Source organism: Lathyrus oleraceus, chromosome 1 (assembly GCF_024323335.1).
Source record: "Lathyrus oleraceus cultivar Zhongwan6 chromosome 1, CAAS_Psat_ZW6_1.0, whole genome shotgun sequence".
NCBI lineage: Eukaryota > Viridiplantae > Streptophyta > Magnoliopsida > Fabales > Fabaceae > Lathyrus > Lathyrus oleraceus.
The window spans coordinates 80364244-80391747 of record NC_066579.1 but is presented as its reverse complement, the minus strand read 5'-3'; the positions used below and the strand labels follow the sequence as shown (position 1 = coordinate 80391747).

Sequence of the window (27504 nt, the reverse complement as noted above, 5' to 3'; positions counted from 1 at the left end):
GGTTACTTGCTCCTGAGTCAAGATACCAAACGTTGTCATTTGTGTTGATCTCATTTTGAGCCATCAAGAGAAAACCTTCATTTGCTTCAGCTTCCAAAGTTAGATTGGTTGTTTCTTCTACCTTCTTTTCGATTCGACAATCTTTTGCAAGATGTCCCACTTTATCACAGTTATAGCATTTGAATGAGTTACAATCCTTCGCATAATGGCCATACTTCCCACACTTGTAGCACTCAAAGTTGGAATGGTTCGACCTACCACCTCTTTGACCACGTCCTCTGCCACGCCAATTTTGCTGACTCGACTGTCCTCTGTCGAAGTTGCTGCCTCTACCACTTCGACCACTGTCACGTCCTCCACGACCACGTCCTCTTCCTCGAAAGTTTTGAGAGAAGAGTACCTTTTCGTCTTTGATTTGCTCCTTGGTTTGATTTGCATCCTCTACTCCTTCTTCCTTCTTTTTCATCTTACGTTGTTCGTGTGCTTCGAGGGAACCTGTGAGCTCTTCGACTGCGAGCGTCGAAAGGTCCTTCGACTCTTCTATTGCACACACAATATTCTCAAACTTATTTGTTAAAGATCTCAAAATCTTTTCGACAACTCGTGCATCAGTTACTGTTTCGCCATTTCTGCTGAGTTGGTTCACCACCTTTTGTACACGCGTGATGTAGTCAGATACATTTTCTGACTCCTTCATCTGCATCCTCTCCAATTCGCCACAAAGTGTTTGGAGTCGAACTTGCTTTACTCGATCTGCTCCTTTGAACACTTTCTCCAGTGTGTCCCACGCTTCTTTCGACGTAGTCGAACCGGCAATCTTTTCGAAGCCTGATTCATCAACAGCCCTAAACAGCATGTAAAGTGCCGTTTTATCCTTCGATCGCGTCTCTTTCAACGCCTTGTTTTGAGCTGCCGTATATCCCTCAGTATCTGTTGGTTCTTCAAACCCATCTTTGGTCACCTCCCACGCGTCTAAAGATCCGAGAAGAGCTTTCATCTGGATACTCCAGTTTTCGTAATTCAACTTCGTTAGCCGTGGCAACGGCATTTGATTCATCATATTTGCCATTAGCTCTGATGCCAATTTGTCAGAAGAAACGATTCTTTGTAAACTTCTGTATTTTATTAGAATGCAGTTTTGGACTTTTATACATACAAGAAACTTTAGCTATTCTACTAATTATGATAAATAGTAAATACTCTTAATTTTTCCACTGTCTATTGACCTTCCAATTCTCTCCATTAACTTATTTATTAAAACCCATTAACTCTAACATTAAGTTTATTCAACACTTGTTTCAAAGTGTAAATTTCTTCTTGAAGATCAGAGATTCGAAATACATCACCTTGATAGAATCGATCTTTGAGTTCTTTCCAATTTTTGTAGTTGTGTCCATCCATAGTATGATTTGTGAAATCTCGGGCTCGATAGGGTTAATGGTCCATGATATAATCATGGTACTACAACGACCCCATGCAATGGAGTATTTGTCATCATCAGACGTTCGAGGTAATGCACCATTGATGAAGTGCAATTTATGCTCAGATCTAAGAGCAACTGTCACAACCCATGACCAAAAATGATAATTGAGGCCAGATAAGAGAGAAGTAGCAAGAACGTTACCATGATTCTTATTTGGATGCATGAAATATGCATTGAGAATATCAGTATGGTAACCTTTTACTTGATGATGAACTTGGGGAGCGTCATTGATGCTAATAGCTAAGCTTTCTGCAGCCATGAGTGAATGAATCTTGGTGGAGATTCCAGAATGTTCAACGAAAAAAGTGAACGTTTGAAGGATAAGACGAGACTTGTGAGCCAATGGAGTATGCGGAAGCTAGTGAGGGATACCAAACTTGCTCTTGATACCATGTGAAAACTAATGGTGATTCACCAATGTTGAAGAAAACAAGCTTGAAGAAAGAGAATGCAGGAAAATGCAGAAATCTTTATTACTCACAATCTAAACTTTACAAAGTGATGCGTTCACTTATATACACATTATGAGCTGAATCTATTAATAAAAAACAGAAAAACAGCTATAACTGTTATTGCTTAGGTGGCAAGTAACTGAATATTAGTTTGATCATGGTTTCTTCTCTTCATCTTTCACATATGGTGCGTCTATAGTTCACACCTCGGTTGTTTGTCGGTTGAGGAGAAAATTGTCATAAATATATTATTTGTAGTAGTGACATCGTACATGATTGTGTGTTGGCCGATATTTTATGAAATGATCGAAATGGATGTCTTGTTTGGGATTGAGAGATGAGAAAACTGATTGGAGTTGCATTGAGCATAAATGGCGGGTGGTTTTTATCCTTTTTTTGGCAATCTCATTGGGTAATTGAATATTGTTAGGCTGAATGGAGAACTCATCATTTAGTAGGAAAGATGGCTAAGTGAAATTCTAGTGTGTTTACGGCTATATATCTACTAATCACCAGTAATTATGTTGTCAAGATAGTGTCTAGTCTATCTTTGTAGCATATGTGAGCTTTCTACAACACTTTAGAGCAGGTGGATAGTTGTTCGTCACTGTGTTTGCTGAGCTCAAACAGAATTTGTTAACGTCACTTTTATCGTATGTGAAAAGTGTTTTATGTAGTAGTGTAAACTCATTATTATTATTATTATTATTATTATTATTATTATTATTATTATTATTATTATTATTATTATTATTATTATTATTATTTTATTTTTTTGTTATACAAGAGAATTTTATTTTTGTCTAAGGTGGAGAAAAATCTAATAAAAGCAAAATAACTTTGAACCCAATTCCGATCAAAGATTCTGTTATTTATCTGAATAACATCAATCAAGAAAGAAATAGTGGGCATTCAAAATATGAAGTGGTGTGGAAGATATGATCAACAAGAATTAGATGCCGTCTAATATGATCAACAAGAATTCTCTTTCATTTTATTTGCAAGGATTCTATTTTCTGTTTATTTATACCATTCTTTCATATGGACATTAACCACCTAAGAGTGCAAAGCAAACAAGAGCAGAGTTAGAAGCTACTTCGAATTAGGTATCTTCTACTTCAAGTCTCCATTTTTGTTATTACGTAAACTATTCTTATGAAAAATATATATGTAGAGGTGAGATCTAGAATGTTTCTTCCTTGCAAGTGGTGTTTTATTACTTCTTGTGCTATCTTGTTACAATTCCTTTTACAATTGCATGTAACTCATGATCATTTATGCGGTATTAATTCTTATGTAACGAATTTGTGTTGTAGGTAAAATATAATTTGACATGGGAAATAATCCCAACGGTCCTAGTCTCTTCAACGATTACACAGATTATCCATGTCGAGTACAACTAGGTAGATATGCATTCATCGATGTGACATATACAGAGAACAAACGTGATTGCAGTGATAGTGATGATGAAGTTCCCAGTGATAATGATGAAGTTCCCGGTGATAGTGATGATGAAGTTCCCAGTGATAGTGATGATGATGAAGTTCCCAGTGATAGTGATGATGAAGTTTCCAGTGATGATGATGAAGTTCCCAGTGATAGTGATGATGAAGTTTCCAGTGATGATGATGAAGTTCCCAGTGATGATGATGATGATGAACTTCCTAGTGATAGTGATGATGAAGTTACCAAAGTGACCAAGATGTTATACACCGTAGATAGGTCGTCAACATGTGAACTCAAATTTGAGAGAAGTGATAAAGAGGCATCATTATCTCTCCATGATGCAGACAACGGTTCCGATTTCACTATTGTTTCTTTGGAAATTATAATTAAAAAAATTGATAAGGGGTATCTTGAGATACCTGTTCCTGAAATCGCCTCTATTGCAAATAGCGGAGAGGTATACATTTTCAGTTGGGGTGTTAATTCTAACAGAACCATCAATGCATGGGGAGAAGTAAAAGAATATACAAATGTTCTCTATGGTAAGGGAAGGAGGGGAAGTCTTGTTGTTATAGAGTCTAAGAAAAAGAGTATAACTGATCCAAATCCCTATATGGTCACTGTGTTTCACTATTTAGCTGTTGATGACGGAAATGTTTTCAATCCAAAAATGGATATTGGCTTTTCTGTGGTTGTAAAGATTCAAGCATCAGATGATTTGGGATTGAAATATACTGTAGAGGGTCCAGAGAGACACCCTAGTTCATCATTATTTTACATGTTTGAACGAGTAAAAAGACTTAATGGGGCATGGAAGCCTAATTTGTGTCCTCATTGTGCAAATCTTCAGATGCGGCGTAAATCCTGGCAGACGTCTGAAAGTGAAGACAGCGATTATGTTCCACGACGACATGGTAGGGGTAAGCAGAAGTCAGAAAGTATGGTTGCCAATGATTCTAACGTTAAGGGAAATTATAATGGTAGTTTGTTTGGGAAGTATTTCCATTTTCATCAAAGGTGAAATATGTAATGGAATCCTTTAATATGAAAAGAAAGAAAATAATATTAATAGTAAAATAAAGTGGTTAAGGCAAGGTTAGCCACAGATTAAGATGGGTACCATACCCTAACTCATGTGTAGTCAATAATAATAAGTCATATTTGTAACTAAGTGAGTTGTTAATTAGAGAGCATTTTAAAATATTGGTATGTAAATTTGTGTGCTGCACACACCCTGTTGAATGTAAAGAGGGAGGGCTAGCTATCCAGATGTAATATTTGACACTTACGATTTGATCATACCTCTAATACCAAATTACTTGAAATAAATAAAAGTTTCCTTTTTGTCAAATTTGTCAATCAATCCGTTACTTGTGATATTGTTGGTTGTAAATTTACGTGTCGGGTTTTTGTTATCGTATCCACAGGGATTGTAAGATATCACCGCCGTTCGATGGTTGTATTAATTCTAACTCAATGTAACAATAAGGTTTTGGTTGGTTTGTCACGTTATCTTGCATAAAAAGGTAATAAATTGCGGTAGAAGTTATGGTTTGAACAAATGAGAAATATTGCCAAAGTTAGGGTTCGATGATCACTTTGCATGTATTTGTTCGGTCAACAATCTTATAAACTCCTTTAGATGATAAATTATTTCACAAAGTCCTCCCAATATGTTTCTCTCGAACACACATTGTGAGTTTTCCCATTTTGATCCATTGTTTCTCTCGAACACAATCTATCAAAATGAAAACTTTTTGGTTCAACCTTATGGTGAACAAAATCATTCATTACTATCTCTAGCTAACAAACAAGATTGGATGAAAACCTAGGTCAAGAGTTGGTAAACATCTCTCGATCATAAACCAACACAAAGAGTTTTAAATAGAAACAAAGTTTTCATCATATATTCACCATTAAAGAGTTTACACATGAAGATCCTTACATTTACACACAAAGCTAGTAATCACCTACATCTAACCTTGACAAATGGAGGACTTAGCTACTCATTTTCATGGTAGCTTGGTCGGCAAGTTTCGGAAGAAGGTTGATCAACATCCAAGTCGGATAATCGATGTTGGATGGGAATCCACCTTCTTTTGTAGAAGATGGTTACAAGATGAAGAGAAATGAAATCTAGGGCATAAAAGATCCTAAGAACAATGCTGGAAAATATCTCTAAGAAAGTACAAAAGTGGAAAAATGCTGTAAAAACTAGGTATGGCACTCAAAAGTGGCACTTGCTACTTATAGACCTGTGCTGGGCTGTCATGCTCGCTAGGCGAGCAGAAAGGCTCTCCTAGCGAGGGTCTAATTGTGGCACACAAGGCACCTGTGCCCAGAGAAACAGGGTCTGTTGAACTGTCATGTTCGCCTAGCGAACAAACCTTCGCCTAGCGAACAAACCTTCGCCTAGCGAAGGGCACGCCTCAACCCTCGCTCCAGCGAGGTTGAGAGGTTTGGCTACTGTAATCCTCGCTGGGAACTCGCTAGAGCCTCGCCTAACGAGTGAGTGTTGGCTGCGCTTTTCACCAAAACTGAACGAACTCGCTACCACCTTCGCAAGGATCTCGCCTGGCGAATTTATTGGCATTTTACTGGAGCTTTTCGCTGGAAACTCGCCTAGCGAGGCCTTCGCCACAGCCCTCGCCTAGCGAGCAGGCTGATGAATGCTTGTTTTCTTTGGTTCCTTTGCCAACTTTCTTGTGTCTTCATTTTCAATTATTTCATGCCTTCTTCCTGCACAATAACACACAAATCAAAGGTACCAAGATCGTTTATCAATGTAATGCATTTCATCTAGAACAAAGGTGGTTTTGACAATTTAGCAAGGAAATAGAGTGAAAGATGCCCACATATGATAGCTCAAATAAGCACTTTTGGGCATCTAACAACTCTCCCCAACTAGATTCTTGCTTGTCCTCAAGCAAAGTATGCCTCTTGAAGGACAAGAGGATTTGCTTTAAGAAAAAGGTTTCTCCGAAGTTGGATAAACGGCTCAAACACAAGCGAAATCAGCCTATACAAGTTTCCAATGGTTCGAATACAATAATACACAAGAACTAAAACTTAATAGCAATGCAAAATATTTATCTATCTACAACAATATTATTCTGAATGAATCACCCTATCTCTCCTCTTCGAATAAGGAATGAAGAATTTATGCGTTTGCAACCGCGGGAATAATCTCACTCTCTAACAAACAATGAAGAAATCAAATAGATTCATACAATGTCTAACAATTAAAAATGGTACTGTGGAAGCATAAAGATCACTAAGGGCTTTTCGGTTAAAGCTTGGTTAGGTTAACAAACAAGGGTCATTTCTAAGGCCATTGAAACGAAAGTGCCGATGCAAAAGAGACATTCACAGTATTATATCTCGACTTTGTTTCATTTGTTTCTTATTTGAAACCTTCACAACACATATTCCACATCTCAATTTTTATTTTTCACTATTTTTCTTCCAAGCAAGCATTCATTTTCATTCTTTCTATTTTTGTTCTTTTCTTTCACATCATATTTACAAAACAGATGTTTCTTTTCTATATTTTCATTTTCAATGCTTGCTTGGTTTTTCATTTCTATTTTCAAGAGTTGTGGTACTTACCAATTCTCCCCAACTTATTTCTTACTCACCCTAAGTGAATGCTCTTAACTTTTTACGGCAAAAGAACAATAATCAAGATTTTCCGGGTTGTAACAAAAAGATTTTTGAATTCTCGCTTTATTTCAAGCTGAGATTCAAGTGTTTAAGCTCAAAGGGGTTAACGAATACTCTCTCTGCTCACAGGTAAGTTTGTTTTTGGATGTAGTTGTGCTCGAAAGAAAACAAGTGCCTTGATCATTTCTAATTGCTTCCACAATTTCACAATAATAAAAGACAAAGCATGAATCACTTGAATTAACAAAATTTATTAGAATCCAGCATTTAAGTGTACAATGGAGGTTTCCTCACAATTTGTGGTTTAAAGTTCTAGATGAAACATTCATTCAATTATGTTGCAAAAAGACAATATTCAATTTACCAAAAAGAGTAAAGTTCCTAATGTATTCTAACATTCTAGCCGGAGGTAACCATGTACCTTAGCTTCATTCACTTGTTTATTCTTATCATTGCCATCCAAGCTCGGATGCACCTTCATTGGGTACTTCTTGAGGAGCAACCAATCTAGAAGGTTTGCCACTTAATCACCCAAAAATTTATTAAACAAACAAAATTAAAAACATAAATAAATAACATTACTGAAAATTTAAATTGTTCATGGGGGACAAAACACCCCAACAGTACAAAATACAGAATCCGAAACTACAAAAGAAATAAACATAAAAATGAAAAATACAAAAACTCAACCCTCTAAGGGCTCAGAATCCTCCTCGCTACCGGCTTCAGAACCGGTAGCCTCATCATCCTCATCATCATCATCATCAGCTGCAGCACCTGAAGCGCCCGTCCCCTCACCAAACACAGGCCTGTCCACAGGCCATTGTGAGAGAGATGAAAATGAGAGAGTGTGGAGAGTGCTCGGTTAAATTGCCTCAGCAGAGTTGCAAAAACAAAAAAGTTGTGTTTGGGCCAATTGAGTGCCCTGCTGAGGTTTTAAATAAGTGCTGTCATGCAGCGCTCGCTGCTGCTTCGCCTAGCGAGCAGCTAGCGAATCAGCTCGCTACTGCCTCGCCTAGCGAACAGCAAGCGAGCATGACAGCAATTGCCTTTTCAAAGGCAGCAATTCATGTTCATACAGCATGGTTTAAGCACAAAGAAACCCAACACAACACAACACAAAAAACAGTAAATACTTACAATGTTGGGGTGCCTCCCAACTAGCGCTTGTTTAACGTCGGCTAACCTCGACGGTGCGATGCTCACAGAGGAGCATCAAGCGGTATAGCACAGCTCTCGCTGGCCACTTTGTTTTTAGAGCTTCCGGGATCCATTTTGTTTTTAGAGCTTCCGGGATCGATTTTGTTGTGCAACCTCCTCAAGGGATTTGTTGTCTTCAAGAGGTTCTTGATGAACCTTCGATAAAATCTAATACCACCCTTTTTCGGAACTATTTGCACAACGCTCACCCATTCACCGTCGGCTATAGAAAAATTCATCCCGGCCTCCACTAATTTGACAACCTCCTTCTTTTTTAGCACCCGCATCAATTGATTCTCTTCGTTTGTGGACAAATTATTGCTAATGATCACGGGTTTAACACAGTTATCATCAAGGTACACATATTTCAAATGTGGCTCTAGTTTCGGCTCCTCCACTATATTTGTCATATCCACGCCTTCCCTTGTCTCTTTATGATAGACAAGTTCTCCACAAGCTTCTAATTCATTCAACCATGCTTCCATCTTTTTTTCTTTAGTTTTGGTCGAAAGTTGGTAGACTCCGATAAGAGGTCTTTCGGAAGGATTAGAAATATGGACCTGGTTTGCGACCTCCACTAGCTTCTCCTCTGTGGCATCGATTCAGAAAGAATCATGTTTATCATTGAGATGCTTTTTGGCTTCAAAAAGATGGAAGGCTACCTCTTCATTTTGGACCCTTACCTTCATCAAACCGTTATCTACGTCTATCATCATGCGCGCGGTTTTCATGAATGGTCGGCCCAGGATGAGCGGAGCATCATCATCCTCTTCCATATCAATAATAATAAAATCAACCGGGAAGAAGAATTTATCAACTTTGACTAACATGTCTTGAGCCACTCCGTATGGTGCAGTGGTAGATTTATCAGCAAGTTGCAAAGTCATCTTCGCAGGCTTGATATCAACATTTCCCAATCTTTTGATAATGGACAGTGGAATTAAATTGATGCTAGATCCCAAATCAATCAAGCCATTACCCATGTAGGTGTCTCCGATGGTTACCGATAGAGCGACTCGTCCCGGATCGGATTCCTTCCTAGGGAGGGTTTTCTGAATGATGGCACTACATCGTGCATCAAGCAAGATTGTCTCAGGTTCCGTGTGCCTCCGTTTTTTTGTAAGTATGTCTTTCATGAATTTGGCATACTTGGGCATTTGCTCCAAGGCTTCGGCAAACGGAATGTTGATTTGCAATTGTTTAAAAATACCCATGAACCGGGCGTAATGCCGTTCATTCTCCCTTTTGGACGGGGCATGAGGATAAGGAAGGTTTTGGATTGGAGTAGCACTCACTACCTCCTTTCCCTTTGCAACTCTAGAACTCCTCCATCTAGGCTTTTTTACTACCTCCCCTATTACCTCATCACTTGTATTTTTCTCAATCTCCACACCTTTTTTCTTTTCAACTTCACCATTATTTTTATTCTTTTCAACTTCTTCACCCTCACTCCACTCCCCCACTTCACCATCAATATTTTCCTCAACTATTTCCTCCTCATTTTCTCTCTCAACTCTTTTTTTATTCTCACTCATCAACTCCCTCCCACTTCTCGTTGTGATCGCCTTACAATACTCCTTAGGATTTGTTTGCGTGTTTGCCGAAAAGGAAGGACCGGTTTGTTGTTCCGCGAGTTGCTTGGCAAGTTGCCCAACTTGAGTCTCGAGATTTTTTATAGCCGCGTCATTGCTCTTTTGATTGGCCATTGACATTTGCATGAATTGCGTCAATGTCTCTTCTAACTTAGAATTGACGACCGGCGGTTGTTGAGATTGATATGGATTTTGGGGAGGGTTTTGACGGCTAGAAGAACCACCTCCATAACCTTGGTTATGATAATAGTTGCTTCTAGGTTGGAACCCTTGGTTCCCTTGGAATTGTTGTTGATTTTGAGGGTGCGGTTGATAAGGTTGTTGTTGTTGTTGTTGTTGTTGTTGTTGTAAGACCCCAATTTTGGGCCCTAAGATCCCTCATGGCCCATATCATTCATATCATAACCTCAAGGATCATTGCATGCCTTTGTCCCCTTCTAGTGGGTAGATTGCCTTGTGGTTTGTTTCTTGATCACCAAGCATACTTTGCATTTGTATATTCTTGCTTTTCATATGTTTATTATTCAAAAAGTACAAAAATATTGTCAGTCTAACCTTGTTGATTGCAGATGAAGCAATTAGGTCAAAATCAGTCAACAGTCAGTCAAAGCAATGCATGGTGGCCATTCTTGCAGAATTTGGGCACCATGATCAATAATCAAAGGTTCATACATCTTGTGACATCATTTGAAGTCAAGGTCTCAGGGAATTAGGGTTTGGAATTCATCAGAAGTGGTCCAGTCACTCAAGACCCTAGAAAAGTCAAACTTGGTCAACAGTTGATTTAATCAAGAATTTGATGGATAGAATTGATCTGAAGGAGTTCATTCATGCTTGTATAAGCCTCATATATCATGTCAAACCTCATCATGGAAGAAAATCAAGTCAATCAGAAAATTTTCCAGAAATAGAAAGTGGACCTGTAATTTCAACTGCCAAAAATGGAAACTTCTTGATCCTCAACTTACATCATGATACAAGCTTCAAATGAATTTTTGCCCAACATGAAAGTTGAAGATCTTGTTCTCCCATTTTCAAAAAGTCCAAGAACATCAAAATCCCATGTGTGGTTGTCAAGATATGATCAAATCATTTTCACCAATTTTTGAACTTCAACAAGCCATATCTCTCAAACCATAAGGCCAAATTTGGTAGGGTTTTTTCCTACAAACCACATTTTTCATCCTCTTTCCAAAAATATAAATTTCATGACCTAAAACCTTGCCAATCAAAATGGCATTTTTGGACCTATTCCTTTAAAAATCAAAGTTTGACTCACAGTTGACTTTTTGATTTATGCACTTTTTCTCACTTTGGCCAATTGGGAAAGGTTTAAAATCACATTTGAAACTTGCCTCAAGTCCTAATTCATGGTCATACCACCATCCTACCACTATTTTGGACCAAAATGCAAATATGGTATTTTTTGCAATTACCTCATATGACCAAAGCAAAGTACAGCAGTACATGTACCACTACAAACAGCACAAACATGGTCTGCTAGCAGCCTGATTGCAGGCCCATTCGCAGCAAACACACCCTCCATTTCCCCACTTATGCACACTTAGCAATTTGCAAAAGGCATCATTAGGCAAAAACCAGCTTAACACATCATTAGCCAAACTTAAACAGCAAATATAAAGCATGTTTGCTGTCATTTGCAACCCTAGTTTTGGCAGCCTCCACACAGAAAAATAGAGATACTCTCTTTCTTGCATTTGGGACGATTGGGATTTTCTGTTCAAATCATAAAAGCACACAAGTTCCTCTTGCTTCCTTCATTGTCTGGACAACATCTTGAGCATATTCTCATCATCATTTCTCAACTGAAACGCCTTCCCTAGCTCTGCATCTTCAAGGCATCCTGCAATGGCAGAAATCATTTCAAGCTAGCTTGTGCATTCTGGAGTGGAAATAGCTTCATCATCCATCAACATAAAGCACAAGAGCCATCTGTTTTGCCCTGAATCACTCAATACAATCCTGTTTCACATTGTCTTCAAAAACAAGTAAGCAATTCGACTTCCTCCTTTTACCATGCCATGATGTGCTTTGGATAGTTTGTTTGATGCTGATTCAAATGAATGTTGGCTTGCTTGAAATGGTTATGTCATGGCCAAGAAATCTGGATTTCATGTGGTGTGTCCAAATTTATTTCTGTTCGATTCACCTTGCTTGCTTTGATTCCTTAAAATGTGATGCTATATTATTGTTCCTTGATGATTAATGATGCTGTTGGTATGATTGATTATGGATTCTGGACATCTTGAAATTTCAATCTGCATATTATTGATGAAGGCATGCTGTTGTCATGATGAATTTGTCCAAATTTTGCATGAATGTGCTTATGCTGTTTTTGATTGATGTTAGTTGATGTTAGTTATTGCATGAGCATTGAGGCTGGTTAGGTTTATTTTGTTCAGGGTTGATAAATGTTGCTGAATGATGTTGCTTTACCATTACCATGCTGATGTATGTTTGGTCGAGTCATTTTTGTTTTGATGTTGGTGACAACACAAATGTGCCCTGCTATTAAACCATGAACCATGCCATGCTCAGAAATCCACATGGATTGTGCCCTTTTGTTTGTGTTAGGATGCCATTTGAGTGATAATGTTATGCTATTACATTGTGTTTGGTCTGCTATTGAATTTTGTTACTACCATGCTGTTGTCTGTTTTGTTTGGATGTTAATGCACACATGATACTATTGCTGACAAAACCTTGCAACCAATTTTGAAACTCCTTGGAAACCTTACTTGCTGTTGCTTATGATAAGTACATAATGATGAATACCATTGCTGCTATTGCTGAACCCTGCTGCTGTTAAGCCTCAACTGTCCAGCATTTTCTTTCTTGTTGTTGGTCTGTTGGTGCATGAGTCGTGCTCATGTGATTTGTCAATACTATGCTGTTGTAATGGTTATTCGAAATTTGTTTCATGTTGATGCTTGCATGAAGAACATGGATGTGTGCTGTTGTTTTCAAACTTATGCCATGCCTGGAGATTCCACTTGATTTGTTTGGTGTGGTTGCTTAAAAGTTGCATGAACCTTTTTGCTTACCATGTTAAGTGAGTTTATGTTGATGTTGGTGATACCATGATGTTTATCCCTGCTGTTTTGCTGCCATTAGCTGCCAAGAAAATCTCATGAATGCCCTGCTGTTTGTGATGAACACTATTGATGATGAATACATGTTAGCCATGCTGTTGTTTGGTTGCTTGTCGGTTGGAACTTCAATTAATGATGATTTTGATGAACACATGAGCTGCCATGCTAAATATACCTTGCTGCAGTTTAAAACATTATGAACATGCTTAGAAAATTTACATGAACCATGTTGAATGCTGTTGTTTGCTGATCGAGTTTTGGTGTTGATGTTGGAAATATCATGAAGCATGCCTTGCTGCTGTTATGCTTGAACCCAAAAAACCATATGTTTTGTGCTATATCCTGTTGGTTGGTTTGCTGTTGTGTTATGGTTGTATTGAAGAATCCTGTTAAATGCTATGCTGTTGTAATTGTTGACCAAGTTTTGGTGTGGATGTTGGTAACTACACATGTATGCCCTGCTGCTGTTTTGCATGAACATAACCATGTCCAGAAATTCACCTTGTTTCATATTCTATTTGTTGGTTGACATTGCTTAATGATGATGTTACCTTGTCATGATTGATCTTTGATGCTGTTTGTGATTGTTGTTCATGAACATGAGTGAGAAGAATGCCTTTGCCATGTTAGAAACCCTAGGGCTTTTCCAAAACTCAGAATTTTCAACTTGTTGGCCGTGTTACTGTTCCATTGGCTGGGAGCCAATAGGAACATTTTATTTGCCTTGCCAAAACGCAGTAGTTTAGGTTAATGAGCCCGGAATTACAAGTTTGCCATCGGTTGACTCCTAGTTGACCAATTTGCCATGCTTTCATGTTCAATATTTCATCAATTATTCATCAAACTTCCATAATTCATTTTCAATTCAATTTTTATCCAAAAATCTTGAAATTTTTCCCTCATACTCATGAATGTGTCTAGAATTTTATTATGAATTTTAATCATTTTTCCATTGGCTGGATTTTTAATGATAATTATTTTCTTGACATGTATGCCAAAATGATACATTGTGCCATTCTTTTTTGTGAAATTGTCATATTGCATCCAATGCCTTTGAAATTTTTTGTGGTGAAACTAGACACATTGACCTTCATTTCCATATAAAGTTTGTGCATTTATCATTTGTGGATTGATAGTTATGATTTTTTTGAAGTTGTGTGTTGCATTTGGTGTCATACCATGATCATGCATTTTCTCTAATTTTGTTCACACACTTCCCTACATCCAAATGACTCCAAATTTTGCATGAATGATCCCTTGTATGTCTAATTGATGTATGAATTTTCTTGGAATTAATCTTGCTGTTTTCCATTTGATTGAGAATTTTCTTCCATACTTGGTCATTTGTTGACTTTTTTGTGCTATGTATTGCCAAATCTTTTGTGAAATTCTCAAATTTTATTGTATGACCATGAAATTTCATATGTGATATCTAGACTCTTGGAGCTTTGCATTGGTGTTAATCTCATTCATTTCTCTTCTGTTTTCAAATTGATATGATTTTTTGAAGTTGACCCATGCTTGTTGACTTTCACCATGCTTACTTGAATTTGGTTTGACTTCATGATTTTACTTGACTGCCTTCCTCTCATCCAAATGCCATGAAATTTGACATGCTTGCTATGTTAGATGTTAGGATTGAGTGTGATTTATTTCACGATTTTTGAGATTGTTTGAGTTGACTTTTGAATGAAGTCTTTGCTGTTGACTTTTGTATGCTTCTCTGGCCATGCTTTGCATCCTTTTGCATATGATTTGACCATGATGCATGATATAAGTTTGAATCCAATTGAGAATGATTCTTGAATGTTTAGTCCTGGTTTGGGTTGACTTTTCCTTGCTGCCTTGACCTTTTCTTTCACCTTTGACCCTAGGCTAGTCCTAGTGGTCTTCTAAGCTTATGTTGAGTTCATCTGTTTCAGGTTAAGCACCAATGCCTTGAGGATCATTCAAATGTGTTTTAGTTTGATTGTTAAATGTGCTAACCTTTGTTTTGTAGGTGACTCATATGCTTGAGTCTTTGTGCCTTGCCCAATTGGTCCCTCTGTGGTTGACTTTTGTTTATCCATTTGCCTTTGATTTTGACTGTTGAACTGTTTGCTAATAAGTTTGACTTTTTCAGGTACTTTAGTTGCTTAAGTTCTTTGAACTTGCTTGCTTTGCTTTTTAGCATTTGCTTTGAGGTATAAATACTTCTTCTTCATGTAGTCTGGAGACCCGGTCTGTTATTTGACCGGGCAAACTGTCTGAAGTCCTCCTTAAGAGGCAATGCCTGTGTTTGTTTATAATTGTCCCAAGCAGGAAAAGTCCTTCAAGTAAGGCAATTGGTGGAAGGTAGGGATAAGTAATCTATCCCCCACTATTCAGTGTGTCCTCTCTTTGCTCCCATTACATGGTTGAAGCAATGAGATAAATACCCAAGATCTAATCGAGTCAATAATGTGGAGAGAGTTCCTACTTTCTGAACTCCCACACTTTCTTTGATGCTCTCTCTGATATGAGATTGAAGCAATGAGGCACACCCCTCATCTCCTTTTCATCTGCTTCACCTGAGCCCCTCAATGGCCAGGTTAAGAGCAACCTTCACCCATTACAGTGGACGTTCAAAGTCAAACCCTCTTGTGTGAGCCCCCATTGTTTGGCTTTAGAGTGTGTTGTTTGCTATTCATTGATTGATTGATTGCTTCATGTGCACTTGCTTGCCTGTATGCTATGCATTTATCATCATCATCAATTGCCATTAACGCATGATCATCTCATCTGTTTTGTGATGTTATTATTGTTGATTGCCCATTGAGGACAATTGTAAGTCCATTGTTTTGGCCTTTGCTCCTGTGATATGGAAGGATAGAGTGTAAGACCTCATTGGTCACTCATATCTTCTGTTTATCTGTGTGTATGTGAGGATACAGTTATAAGTCCCTGTAAGTTGGCATCTGTTATCCTGTGATCATAATTTGATCTGTTGGAGTTGTATGTGAGGTTGCAGTTATAAGTCCCTGTAAGTTGGCATCTGCTTTCCTGTGATCATAGTTTGTTTATCTGTTGTATGTGAGGTTGCAGTTATAAGTCCCTGTAAGTTGGCATCTGTTATCCTGTGATCATATTTTGATTTGTTTATCTGTTGTATGTGAGGTTGCAGTTATAAGTCCCTGTAAGTTGGCATCTGCTTTCCTGTGATCATAGTTTGTTTCATCTGTTTGTATGAGAGGTTGCAATTATAAGTCCCTGTAAGTTGGCATTTGCATTCCTGTGATCATATTGTTGCTTTTGTTCTTGTATGTGAGGATCCATTATAAGTCCCTGTAATGTGGCATTGGATTTCCTAGGACCATACTGTGGGGTTAACCTAAGTCCAGACAGATTGGCAGTTGACTTTCATATCTCATTTCTTGTTTTCTTCTGAGGAGATTAGTGTAAGACCATTGAGTGGCTTCTGATATCCTGTTCTGTTTTAGGAGACTGGTGTAAATCCATCTATTGGTATCCGGTATCCGCTTTTTATTTCTTTGTCTGTGGAGATTAGTGTAAGACCATTGAGTGGCATCTGATATCCCATTCTGTTTTAGGAGATTGGTATAAGCCCAGTGATTGGCATCCGATATCCGCCTTTCATTTTTGTTTGTTTTCTATTATTAATTGCTATTCCAAAGGACACACTTGAATCATCTCCCATATGATCTCAAGAAGTGAACCCTAAGAAGTTTTACTATCCATCCTTCATCCATTCATCATCCATTATGTCCTAAACCTTTTCACACTTTATCTTTTAAATTTGACATAAGTGTTGTGCAAACATCTTCATGTTTTCTAACTAAAAACCTGGACTCAAGTCCTTGACTTTTTTTCAAAACTCCATTTCATAATACTTATTTGAATTGATCTTAATCATACTTTGACTCCATTTTCATAATCATAATCAGTAACTTCACTCATTCACTTGTTTTGGCCTTGTCCATTAATGTTTTCATACATGAGCTATAGGTTTGATTTATCTTAGTGGTTGATGTTAATCTCACCTTCTGTCTTTAGTGATTGAATTGTAAGCCTTCCTTGCCTATTATAGGGTTAACCCCTCCCTGGCAAGTTGAAGCTGTTCTCACATGGTGGACGTTGTTGTTTGTATAAGGTTGAGTTTTCTCCCGTGGATAACGTAAGACCTAGGGTTTGTGTTTTAAAATTGAACCTAACCCACTTTTGGAAATCTTTTAGCCGAACTACGGCGTTCTGATCCTTACCTTTGATGGAAGGTACGTAGGCAACGGGTTCATCCGTTCGAACCCAATACCCAATAAAAAATGTATATTCTTTTCTCATCATCCCAATCATGTTTGCACAATATTTTTGTCATAATAAATAACAATTTAGCATAACAAGTGTGAAAAGGGCTCCCTAGGAGTACCTAGGACGTAGTGGGTGCCTAACACCTTCCCATTGCGTAATTTACCCCTTACCCAGACTCTCTGATCTTTTTATTAGTTTTCTACGTGTAAAACTTCTTAGGCTTTTGTTCGCTTTTTAGCCAGTCCTTTGGATAAATAAAAGTGCGGTGGCGACTCGAAAATTTTCAATGTATCTCATAGCTTATGATTTAATCGATAGATCATATAGCGACGAATACACCGCTACAGAAAAGTGGCGACTCTGCTGGGGAAAACATTAGACCTTCCCTGGTGGTATTGCCTACTTTTCACCATTGTTGTATGATATGTATCATTTATTTGTGACATATTTTTGTACAATTTGGGATGAATGTATTGATTGTAATGTGTGAATTGCTTGATATACATTGCTGTTTGCTTTGGTGATCTGTGAGATGAGTTCTATACCCGAACTCGAGTGCTCTCTAGGATAGGAGAATGGCATAGTCTTGTTGACTGGTGTGGAGTAGTCCTTAGCCAGTTGACTTGCGAGTCCATTCACTTGGTGGAGGTCATGTTGAACTAATAATGTCACACAAGTTATTTGTGGTTAGGCATTATTCTTTCAATCATGTTCCGCAGAAGCCAAGGACCTTAGTTTACCAAACCCATCTTGGCCTATTTTTAGGACCGTAGTGCGGAGGTCGTTCAGATGTCAGTTCTGATACGATTGTTACGCGATACTACACTCATAAGAGTTTCTCTTGAGAATATTCTTGGAATACGAGTATTCGTTCCTCCGATAATATTCGAAAGATGGAACGATGATTATGGGAACCTCTGATAGAACATGTCTGGCAGGTTTAAACCCTAGTACACTCCCTTTGGGTGGTTCTTAACCGAGACTCCATGCTCGTGACTCTCAACAAACCCGTGATTCGTGGTTGAGTCGTTCAAACATTGTTAATATCAATGGATCCCGGATCAGGTGTAAAACCTAAAATCCACCAAAGCGGCTGGTTGATATTAAGAATGTTAGAGCCGGTTCATGTACCGTTAATATCAATGGAACTTGGGTGTTGATAAGGTGAAAACCTAAATCCACCAAAATGGATGATTGATATTAGGGATACATAGAGCTTTCCCACGACCTTTGTTTGGTGTGCTTTGCTTGATCCTTGAGTGTGTTTGTTGCATTCATGCATTCACGCATTTCATCCGCATTCATGTCATCAAAAAAGAGAATTTTCAAGGAACTTAAAGGGTTATTTGCAAAATTTTCAGACATGGAAAGACCGAAAAGGCACACAAAGAAGTACAGCTTCAAGCAGCCCGATGTAAAAGAGTTAAGGAATCTGACATCATATGTATTAGATCCTTTGGGTTTCAAGGCTCGCTATGGGAAGCTTCTGCCGCTATTGACTACTCAGGTGGATGAGGGATTGATGAGCACTCTGGCTCAGTTCTATGATCCGCTCTATTATTGCTTCTTATTTCCGGACTTCTAGTTGCTGCCAACCTTGGAAGAATACTCTCACCTTATTGGGATTCCGATTCTGGATCAAGTGCCGTTCAGTGGCTTAGAGAGTATTCCATCTGCTCGAGAGATTTCCAGCCTGTTACACATAGATGAAGATCTGATTAGAGCTAATCTGACTACCAAAGGCGGAATTCAGGGTTTTCCTTCCGAGTTCCTTATTGCTCAAGCCACTTTCTATGGGAAGGCCATGAGTGAGGATGCCTTTGAGGCTCTGTTTGTGCTGCTCATCTATGGATTGGTGCTGTTTCCCAACTTCGACAAGTTCGTCGACATGAACGCTATTAGGATCTTTTCAGTTCTTAACCCAGTTCCGACCTTGTTGGGTGATGCGTATGTCTCCATGCATCTGAGGAATATGAAGAATGGAGGAGTCATTGTCTGCTGTTTACCCCTGGTGTACAAGTGGTTTATTTCGCACTTGCCGCAGACAGTTGCTTTCAAGGAGAATAAGGGATGTCTACGGTGGTCTCAGAGACTCATGTCTCTCACCAATGATGATATCACCTGGTATGATCGCGTGTATGATACCGTTCAGATCATCAATTCTTGTGGTGAATTCCCCAATGTGCCTCTTCTTGGTACATGTGGTGGGATTACCTACAACCCTACGCTTGCACGTCGTCAGCTTGGGTTCCCCCTAAAAGATAAACCCCATAACATTCTGTTAGAAGGTGTATTCTTCCAGGAGGGTAAAGATCCCCAAGGCCTCAAAGCCAGATTTGTCCGCGCTTGGCGCAATATTCGCATAAAGAGTAGGAATGAATTGGGTCCAAAGAATTGCATTGCTTTGGAGCCCTACACCTCTTGGGTCAGACAGAGGGCTGCTACCTACCTGATGCCATATGATCATCCGAGACCTACACTGTTGGATGTGGCTGGGCCTTCAACCCTCCCTACCCAACGTGTAGAGGAGTTGAGAGAAGAAGACCTTTCGCGTGCCTGGATCCGCGAGAGAGAGGAATTGCTGCAGCAGCTCAAGGAGAAAGATGATATGGTTGAATTTCTCGAGCACCGAGTGATCGATGATCCGAACGACACTTGGACTTCTCTGCTTCCTCAGTCATCCAAATTCTGGAAAAGGAAGTATGATCAACTTGCAAAGGAGAAAGCTGATATGGAGGCCGCCTATGAGAGAGAGATCAAGAAGTTGTGCACCTCTCGTCTTCCAACATCCCGAGCTAATAGGGATCCATAGGATGTTATTTACCTTTTCTCTTTGTAATATTTAAAAGAATGCTGTACTTCTTTGTCTTAATATTTTGAATGAAATATTTTCCATGAGCAATCAAAATGTTTAATATTCAAAAATATTGCAAACAAATACCCTAAGGGTTCCTTGAAAATTAAAGCATTTGCACAAGCATTTCATGCATCATTCCTGCATAAACAGGTACCCATTTTCTGGTCTTCCGGTTCTAACATCTGTTCTTCATTTATTTTGAAGACAAGCTGACTCACCGGTATTATACAAGGGTCAACTCTGCAAGGATCATGGAGCAGTTGGAACAAGAGAATCAGAGTTTGAGAGATGAAGTCGCCAGACTTGGCGCTCTGATGGAGCAACTTCTTGCTGCCCAGAATCAGCCTGCTCCTCAACCAGCAACTCCCGTTCAGCGGACGGTAATATCTGAAATAGCTACGTCAACGGTGCCTGTCAGTGCCCAGCAGCCAAATGCCATGCCTCCCGGTTTTCCTTGGGGGATGCCTCCTGGCTTTATGCCCGATCTGCCAGCTCCAACCTTTGTTCAAATGCCGGCATCTAGCCCGGTCCCTATTCCTGTTCCTCCTGTCGTGCATACCATGCCGAGGGTAGACGACACCATTTATCACTCTGAAGCGTCTGAGGGCTCAGATGTACATGAGAAAATGGATGCTATGAACGATCAATTCCTTGAGCTGAGAAAGGAATTGAGAACTCTTAGAGGCAAAGATCTCTTCGGCAAGTCAGCAGCCGAACTTTGTTTAGTTCCCGGTGTAAAGATACCTGTTAAGTTCAAGGTCCCAGACTTTGAAAAGTATAAAGGGAACACTTGTCCTTTGGCACATCTGGTCATGTATGCCAGAAAGATGTCCACGCAAACAGACAACGATCAACTCTTGATCCACTACTTTCAAGACAGTTTGTCTGGTGCTGCTCTCCGTTGGTACATGAGCTTGGACGGCGTCAACATCCGCTCTTTCAACGACCTTGGCGAAGCTTTCGTCAAGCAATACAAATACAACGTTGACATGGCGCCTGACAGAGATCAACTCAGGTCTATGTCACAAAAGGACAAAGAGACGTTCAAGGAGTACGCCCAGAGATGGCGTGAGCTGGCAGCTCAGATCACTCCACCGTTAGAAGAGAAAGAGATGACCAAGATCTTTCTGAAGACTCTTGGGTCATTTTATTATGAGAGAATGGTGGCCAGCGCTCCCTCTGATTTCACCGAGATGGTGAACATGGGGATGCGTCTTGAAGAAGGCGTCCGCGAAGGACGATTAGCTAAAGATGATAGCTCTTCCTCTAAGCGTTATGGAGCGTTTAAGAGGAAAGAAGGTGAAGCGCATGCTGTGCAGTCTCAGCCCAAGCATCGAAGACCCTCTGTTCAGAGGAAGCCTGCACATCGTGCCGGACATCAGCACCAGGTGGCTAGTGTGGCACCTGTATTCAAGGATAATGCTCAACAACATCAGCATCAGCAGCAATATCCACAACCGCAATACCAACAGCAACAGCAGCGTCCACAGCAACAGGCTTACCAGCCTCGTGGAAGTACAACCAATCAGGCTAATGTGAACTATGATAGGAAGAAGGTCAGCTTCGACCCTATTCCGATGACATATACAGAGCTTTATCCCTCCTTGTTGGAGAGGAAATTGGTTTCTCCCAGGGATCCTCCTGCTATTCCTGCCAACCCGCAATGGTGGTACAAACCAGACCAGCATTGTGTCTACCATTCCGGTGCTCCGGGCCACAACGTTGAGAACTGTTTCCCGCTGAAGAATAAGGTTCAAGACCTTATGAGAAGCGGAATCCTGAGTTTTGAAGACTCTAACCCTAATGTCACCAGGAACCCATTGCCTTCGCATGGGAAATCCGTGAATATGATCCAGGAAGACCTTGGGAAGTACAAGGTGAAATATGTCAGCCATATCCGGCAATCGTTGGTTGATTTACATAAAATGCTGTGTCAGCACAGTTATTTGGAGCATAACCACGATAAGTGCCGTGTCTGTTCTGTTAACCGCTTGGGCTGTGATCAGGTCCGCCGTGAGCTGCAGAAATTGTTGAATGAAGGTGCCATTGAGATTCTCCAGAATCGCAATGTGGATACTGTTGAGCCTGAGGTGAATGTCATATCACCAGTGTTCAAGATACCTGAGCCAGTTGTTATTCGTTATAATAGCAACAAACCAACGGCTTCCCCTGCTTTGATCATCAAACCAGCCGGCCCTGTGCCGTATTCATCCGATAGAGCTGTGCCATTCCGGTACAATCCTGTTGCTGTCCAGGATGGGGTTGAGGTTCCTCTGCCGTCCACTTCTGTTACCACTATTGCTGATGTTAGTGGGTTGACCCGAAGCGGTCGTATGTTTTCTGCACCTGCCAAAGCTCCTGCTGTTTCTTCTGAATCTGTTGAGCGCCCTGTAGGGAATGCTGTGAATGTTCAGAATCCGGCACTTGATGTTGCCAAACCCTCCTCCTCCGTACCAAAGACTCCCATTTCTTCAGTTGCTGGCCCGAGTGGCATTATTGATGAAGAATCTGATGAGATGCTGAGGCTCATCAGAAAGAGTGAGTACAATATTGTAGACCAGCTTCTACACACGCCCTCCAAGATTTCCATACTTTCTCTGTTGCTGAATTCAGAACCCCATCGGGAGTCCCTGCAGAAAGTCTTGGACCTAGCGTACGTTGATCACGACGTCACCCTGGAACAATTCGATAGCATTGTTGCAAACATTACCGCTTGCAACACCCTGAGCTTTTGTGACGCTGATCTCCCTGAGGAGGGAAGAGACCACAACATGGCTTTACACATATCAATGAATTGCAAATCCGATGCAATGTCCAATGTGTTGGTGGACACTGGATCGTCCCTTAATGTATTGCCAAAATCCACACTCTCACGACTGTCATATCAAGGTCCTCCTATGAGGCAGAGTGGGGTTGTTGTAAAAGCTTTTGATGGGTCGCGTAAGACCGTGATTGGGGAAGTGGATCTCCCTATCAAGATTGGACCAAGTGATTTCCAGATCACTTTTCAAGTAATGGATATTCACCCATCATACAGCTGTCTCTTGGGCAGACCATGGATTCACGAGGCTGGCGCCGTGACATCCACCCTACACCAAAAGTTGAAGTTTGTGAAAAACAAGAAATTGGTTGTAGTAGGGGGAGAAAAGGCTCTCCTGGTCAGTAATTTGTCTTCTTTCTCGTACATTGATGCAGAGGATGAAGTTGGAACTCAGTTCCAAGCTTTATCTATTGATAAACCAATTGAGAAGAAGTCTCCTTCATTCACTTCCTACCGTGATGCAAAGCTGGCCATTGAATGTGGTGCATTTGCTGGATTAGGGAAAGTGCTTGAACTTGAAGATAACCGATCCCGGGCTGGCATTGGCTACTGTTCTGGGGCACTTAAGGAGCATGGTTTATTCAAGTGGAGGATTCATCCATGCCAATCAACCCGAAGAAGCTGCTGCTATCATTGAAGAGGACGCAGAAGACTTGAACAATTTCATCATACCTGGTGGTGTCTGCCACAATTGGGTCGCTGTGGATGTTCCTACGGTCATTCATAAGTCAGCGTGATTTGTTCATCTTGTTTAAAACCCTTCTCCCATGCCAAAAGGAGAAGTGATGACATTGCTGGCAGCATTTAATACAATGATGTTTTCATTCAATTAATGCATTGCTAAAACATTTGTTTTTCCATTTGTTTTCACTTTTTGCTTTTGCATGAAATCAGTGATTACAAAAAACCCTGAAAAACAAAAAACAGCTTTTTCATCTGCATAACTGATTTGCTTGTTTAAATATCAAAAGCTTTTCATTATCCAGAATCATTATGCAGGGATTTCTAAACCCATTGAACATAATGATCCAACGCCATCTCCCAATCTTGAAGTCCTTGTATCTGAGGCAGAGGAAGATGATGTTGAAGGGGATTCCTGACGAGATTACCCGCTTTCTTGAGCACAAAAGAAGCTCATTCAGCTGTATCACGAGAATCAGCAAACCAGTCAAACTGGGACATTAAAAAAAAAAAAAAAAAAAAAAAAAAAAAAAAAGAGGGTGAAAAAGAATGAAAAAAAATCAAAAACCAGGAAAATTTTTTTTTTCAAAATTTTTCCAAAAGAAAAAAGAAAAATTATACCCTCAAGTCCCTAGTTGACTGATGCTGAATGGATTCAGAGTCGATATGACCAACTGAATTTGATTGAAGAGAAGCGATTGACTGCCATGTGCCATGGTCAGTTATATCAGCAGAGAATGAAGAAAGCATTCGACAAGAAGGTCAAGCCTCGTGTGTTCCGAGAAGGTGACCTCGTGCTCAAGAAAGTTTTGTCTTTCACGCCCGATTCCAGGGGCAAGTGGACTCCAAACTACGAGGGTCCATATGTTGTTAAGAGAGCCTTTTCAGGCGGAGCTTTGATGCTTACAACAATGGATGGGGAGGATTTCACTCGTCCTGTGAATTCAGATGCAGTTAAGAGATACTTTGCCTAAAAAAAAAGTATATGCAAATGAAAAAATAATGAAAAAACAGAATTGCTCGCTAAGTTGAAAACCCGAAAGGGCGGCTTAGGCAAAAATGAGCGTCTCGGTGGAGAACCCGCAAGGGTAATTCAGGCAAAAATTAGAGACTTAAAAAAGAGATATATTTGCATCCCGCTAGATTGAGTACCTCACTCTGGGGCAATCTAGGCAAAAATTAGGGATCTGGCAAGTAACTGCATCCTGACAAGACTTTCTGGTTCATCAGTCGTCATTTCGTCAGAAGATTCTCGATTCGTCGTCAACTGAAGCTTCGGATACATCGAAAATTCAGAATGGTAGAGGAAAGGTCATTATGTTCAATGTAGCCCTCTTCCAATATATATCACTGATTTCAAATTTGTACAGATCTATGGAGTCTTGCCATTTGCAGACTACCATTCCATCAAATCAATTTGAGCTTTTTATCCAATTATTTGCACTCTTATTTGTTTCAATTCAACAAATGTTTTGCATGTTTTAAATTGATAAAATGTCATTGTTTTAAACAAATCAAATTTTTCAAAATTTTTGTTTTAAACAAAGTGAACATTCACAAGATTGAAAGGATACTTAAGAATATCTCAGTGCTCTCCCGAGGGTGGCATGATTCCCAACAGGTAAGACATTCGTTCATATTCCTGGTTTGGTAGTATCTTCTTTCTTCAGATCTTTGTTGAGGTTGTTCCTCAAACAAAGTAGTTGTTGGGGTTGTTCCCCAGTACAGTCGCAAGTAGGTGTTGTTGAAGACTTCGTTTTCTCCAGCAGCAGTTTTCCCCTAGCATGGGTGTTTTTCTTGTAGAAGTTTCGGCGGTTGATGGTTTGTCCTCTTGGTGCCCCGTCACTTTCTCCAGTGGGTCGTATCCCCAGACTTTATCTGTCTCCTCAGCACAATCATGAGTATAGTTGTTTGATTGATACTCCCCTCGGAGTCGCGAGTAGAGCTGTTATTAATATCCCCACCAGAGTTGCAAGTGGAGTTGTTACCTCTTTTCCCCATGCAGTGTGCCAGCAGGATTTGTCTGTTTCCTCAGCACGTTTGTTTTCTTTTGAAGACTTGGTAAGTCAGTGGTTCGATACCCGGTACTTTACCTTTTCCCCGGCGAAGTCGTCTGTGGAATTGTTGCTGTCTCTCCATCAGAGTGTTTTCTCTCCAGCAGAGCAGGATTTATTTTCCTACTCAGTGGTTGTTTGGGTTGACATCCCAGTATTTGCAACCATCTTTTCCTCAGCATAGTCTGCAGAATGCTTGTTGTGGCAGTTTCGTCTGTTGAATACTCCTTCAATCCCGATATGGTCGGATGATGGCTCTAGCCTCCAGTGAACGGATTGATTTCCTGATTGTTGGTGATCCCCAGTAGAGTGGCTTATATTGCGGAATCTACTTGTCGTGATCAGTTTGCTATGTGTATTCTCCCCAAGTGGATCGGTTCGTCGCAGAATCTATTTGTTTGATCTGTCCTCCCTCAGTGGTTTGTTCCCAAGAGAGTAGCCGACAGTTTTCCCCAGTAGAATTGCTTATGCAGTTAGATTCTATTTGGATGATATCATTCTCCCTCAGTGGGTTGTTCCTCAGCGGAGTTATGTGAATTTGCTTCTACAGCAGTTCGTGCTTATGCACCTTTGTTTCTCAGTTGATACTGGGATCCCCTGCAGATACTTCGGGACTTCTCTTGTTCCCCTACAGATTCGTCTTGGTGGCTGTTTTGCCCGTTGTGACTTTCTGTACCCTGTTTGGGTTGTTTCCTGATATTTATGATTCTCTGCTTCTTCAGCAGTACTTGCAGATCTTTGCCTTACCGCTTATAGATCTCCGCAGATTGGCTCTCCAGCTGGTTTTTCCCCTGGAAGTATAATACCGGACGTTTGGTTCCTGAACCTGTTTGTGTTAGAACTGTCTGTTTTGTCAGCATTCATCAAACATAAATCACGCATATTCATGCATATTCATAAACATTCAGATATTCATGTTGCATTTCTCGCCATATATCTTTTGTTTGTCGTGTCTCCTGCTATGGTGATATAGATCTCTTTACAGATCTCCCCAAGCAGATGTCGGGTGTTTAAAATCTCTCCATATAGAGTCAACCCCATAAGCAGAAAATGTTGTCTTTCCTTCTGCAGTTCCCCACTGAGATATATCCTCGTGGATGACGGTTTCTTCCGTTTCCTCCCAACACATATATTGGGATGGATTTTCCTATTTGAGTTACATCCTCATTAGGACATGTCTTTATTCAGTCCGTCTTTTCGGATTATTCCCGAATTGGCTATTTGTCAAATGTCTTGTGTTTCCCAGTGGGTTGTTCCCCAGTGGAATGTTTTTGGGCCTCTACCCTCATAACCGGTAGTTATAAGTCCTATCTTTCCTGGCTTTCTTGACAGAATTTGTGGTTATACACCTTTTATTCTCCAGCCAGAGTTTTTGGTTTTCTACCTACTACCCGGTAGTTGTAAATCCTATTTTTCCTGCTCTCACGCAGTTTGTGGTTTGTTATAAACCCCTGTTTTGGTTTCCCGTGCGGATTTGTGATTTGTTCTATCCCCACGCGGAGTTTTTGGTCTTCTACCCCGTATTCGGTAGATGTAAACCCTAATTTTGTGGTTATCTTCATCCAGTCTTTGATGTTGATTTTCCTTTGCTTGGATAAGTTGCTCAGATCAGCACTTATATCCCTAGCAAGTCTTTTGTGGATAATTGCCGTATGCTAGCAATTTTATCCCCAGTGGGTCTTTTCACCGTATGCTAGTGACTTGTTCCCCGGATCATTGGTTGTATACCAATGCATCCCCAGCTAGTCTTCTGTTGATAATTGCCGGATGCTTGCAATTTATCCTCAGCAGTTCGCCTTTCATTTATCCTTTTGTTGGTAATGTCTGTTGCTATTTTTGATTGGTCATCATTATATAC

The 27504-nt window shown here is 40.0% G+C and overlaps 1 protein-coding gene across 2 annotated transcripts in view; it reads left to right on the top strand.

The window, feature by feature from the left end:
• The first annotated feature begins 2925 nt into the window (after positions 1-2925).
• The window catches only part of LOC127117089 (uncharacterized), a 96616-nt gene continuing 72037 nt past the window's right edge, over positions 2926-27504 (top strand). The window contains exons 1-2 of one of the 2 annotated variants that reach the window (XM_051047418.1): positions 2926-3041; positions 3252-4732. In XM_051047418.1, the coding sequence (XP_050903375.1) occupies positions 3269-4402 (1134 nt within the window). In that variant the 5' untranslated portion in view covers positions 2926-3041; positions 3252-3268 and the 3' untranslated portion in view covers positions 4403-4732. Of the gene's footprint in view, positions 3042-3251; positions 4733-27504 lie in introns of those variants that run through there. The other variant, XM_051047422.1, reaches the window with a different exon arrangement.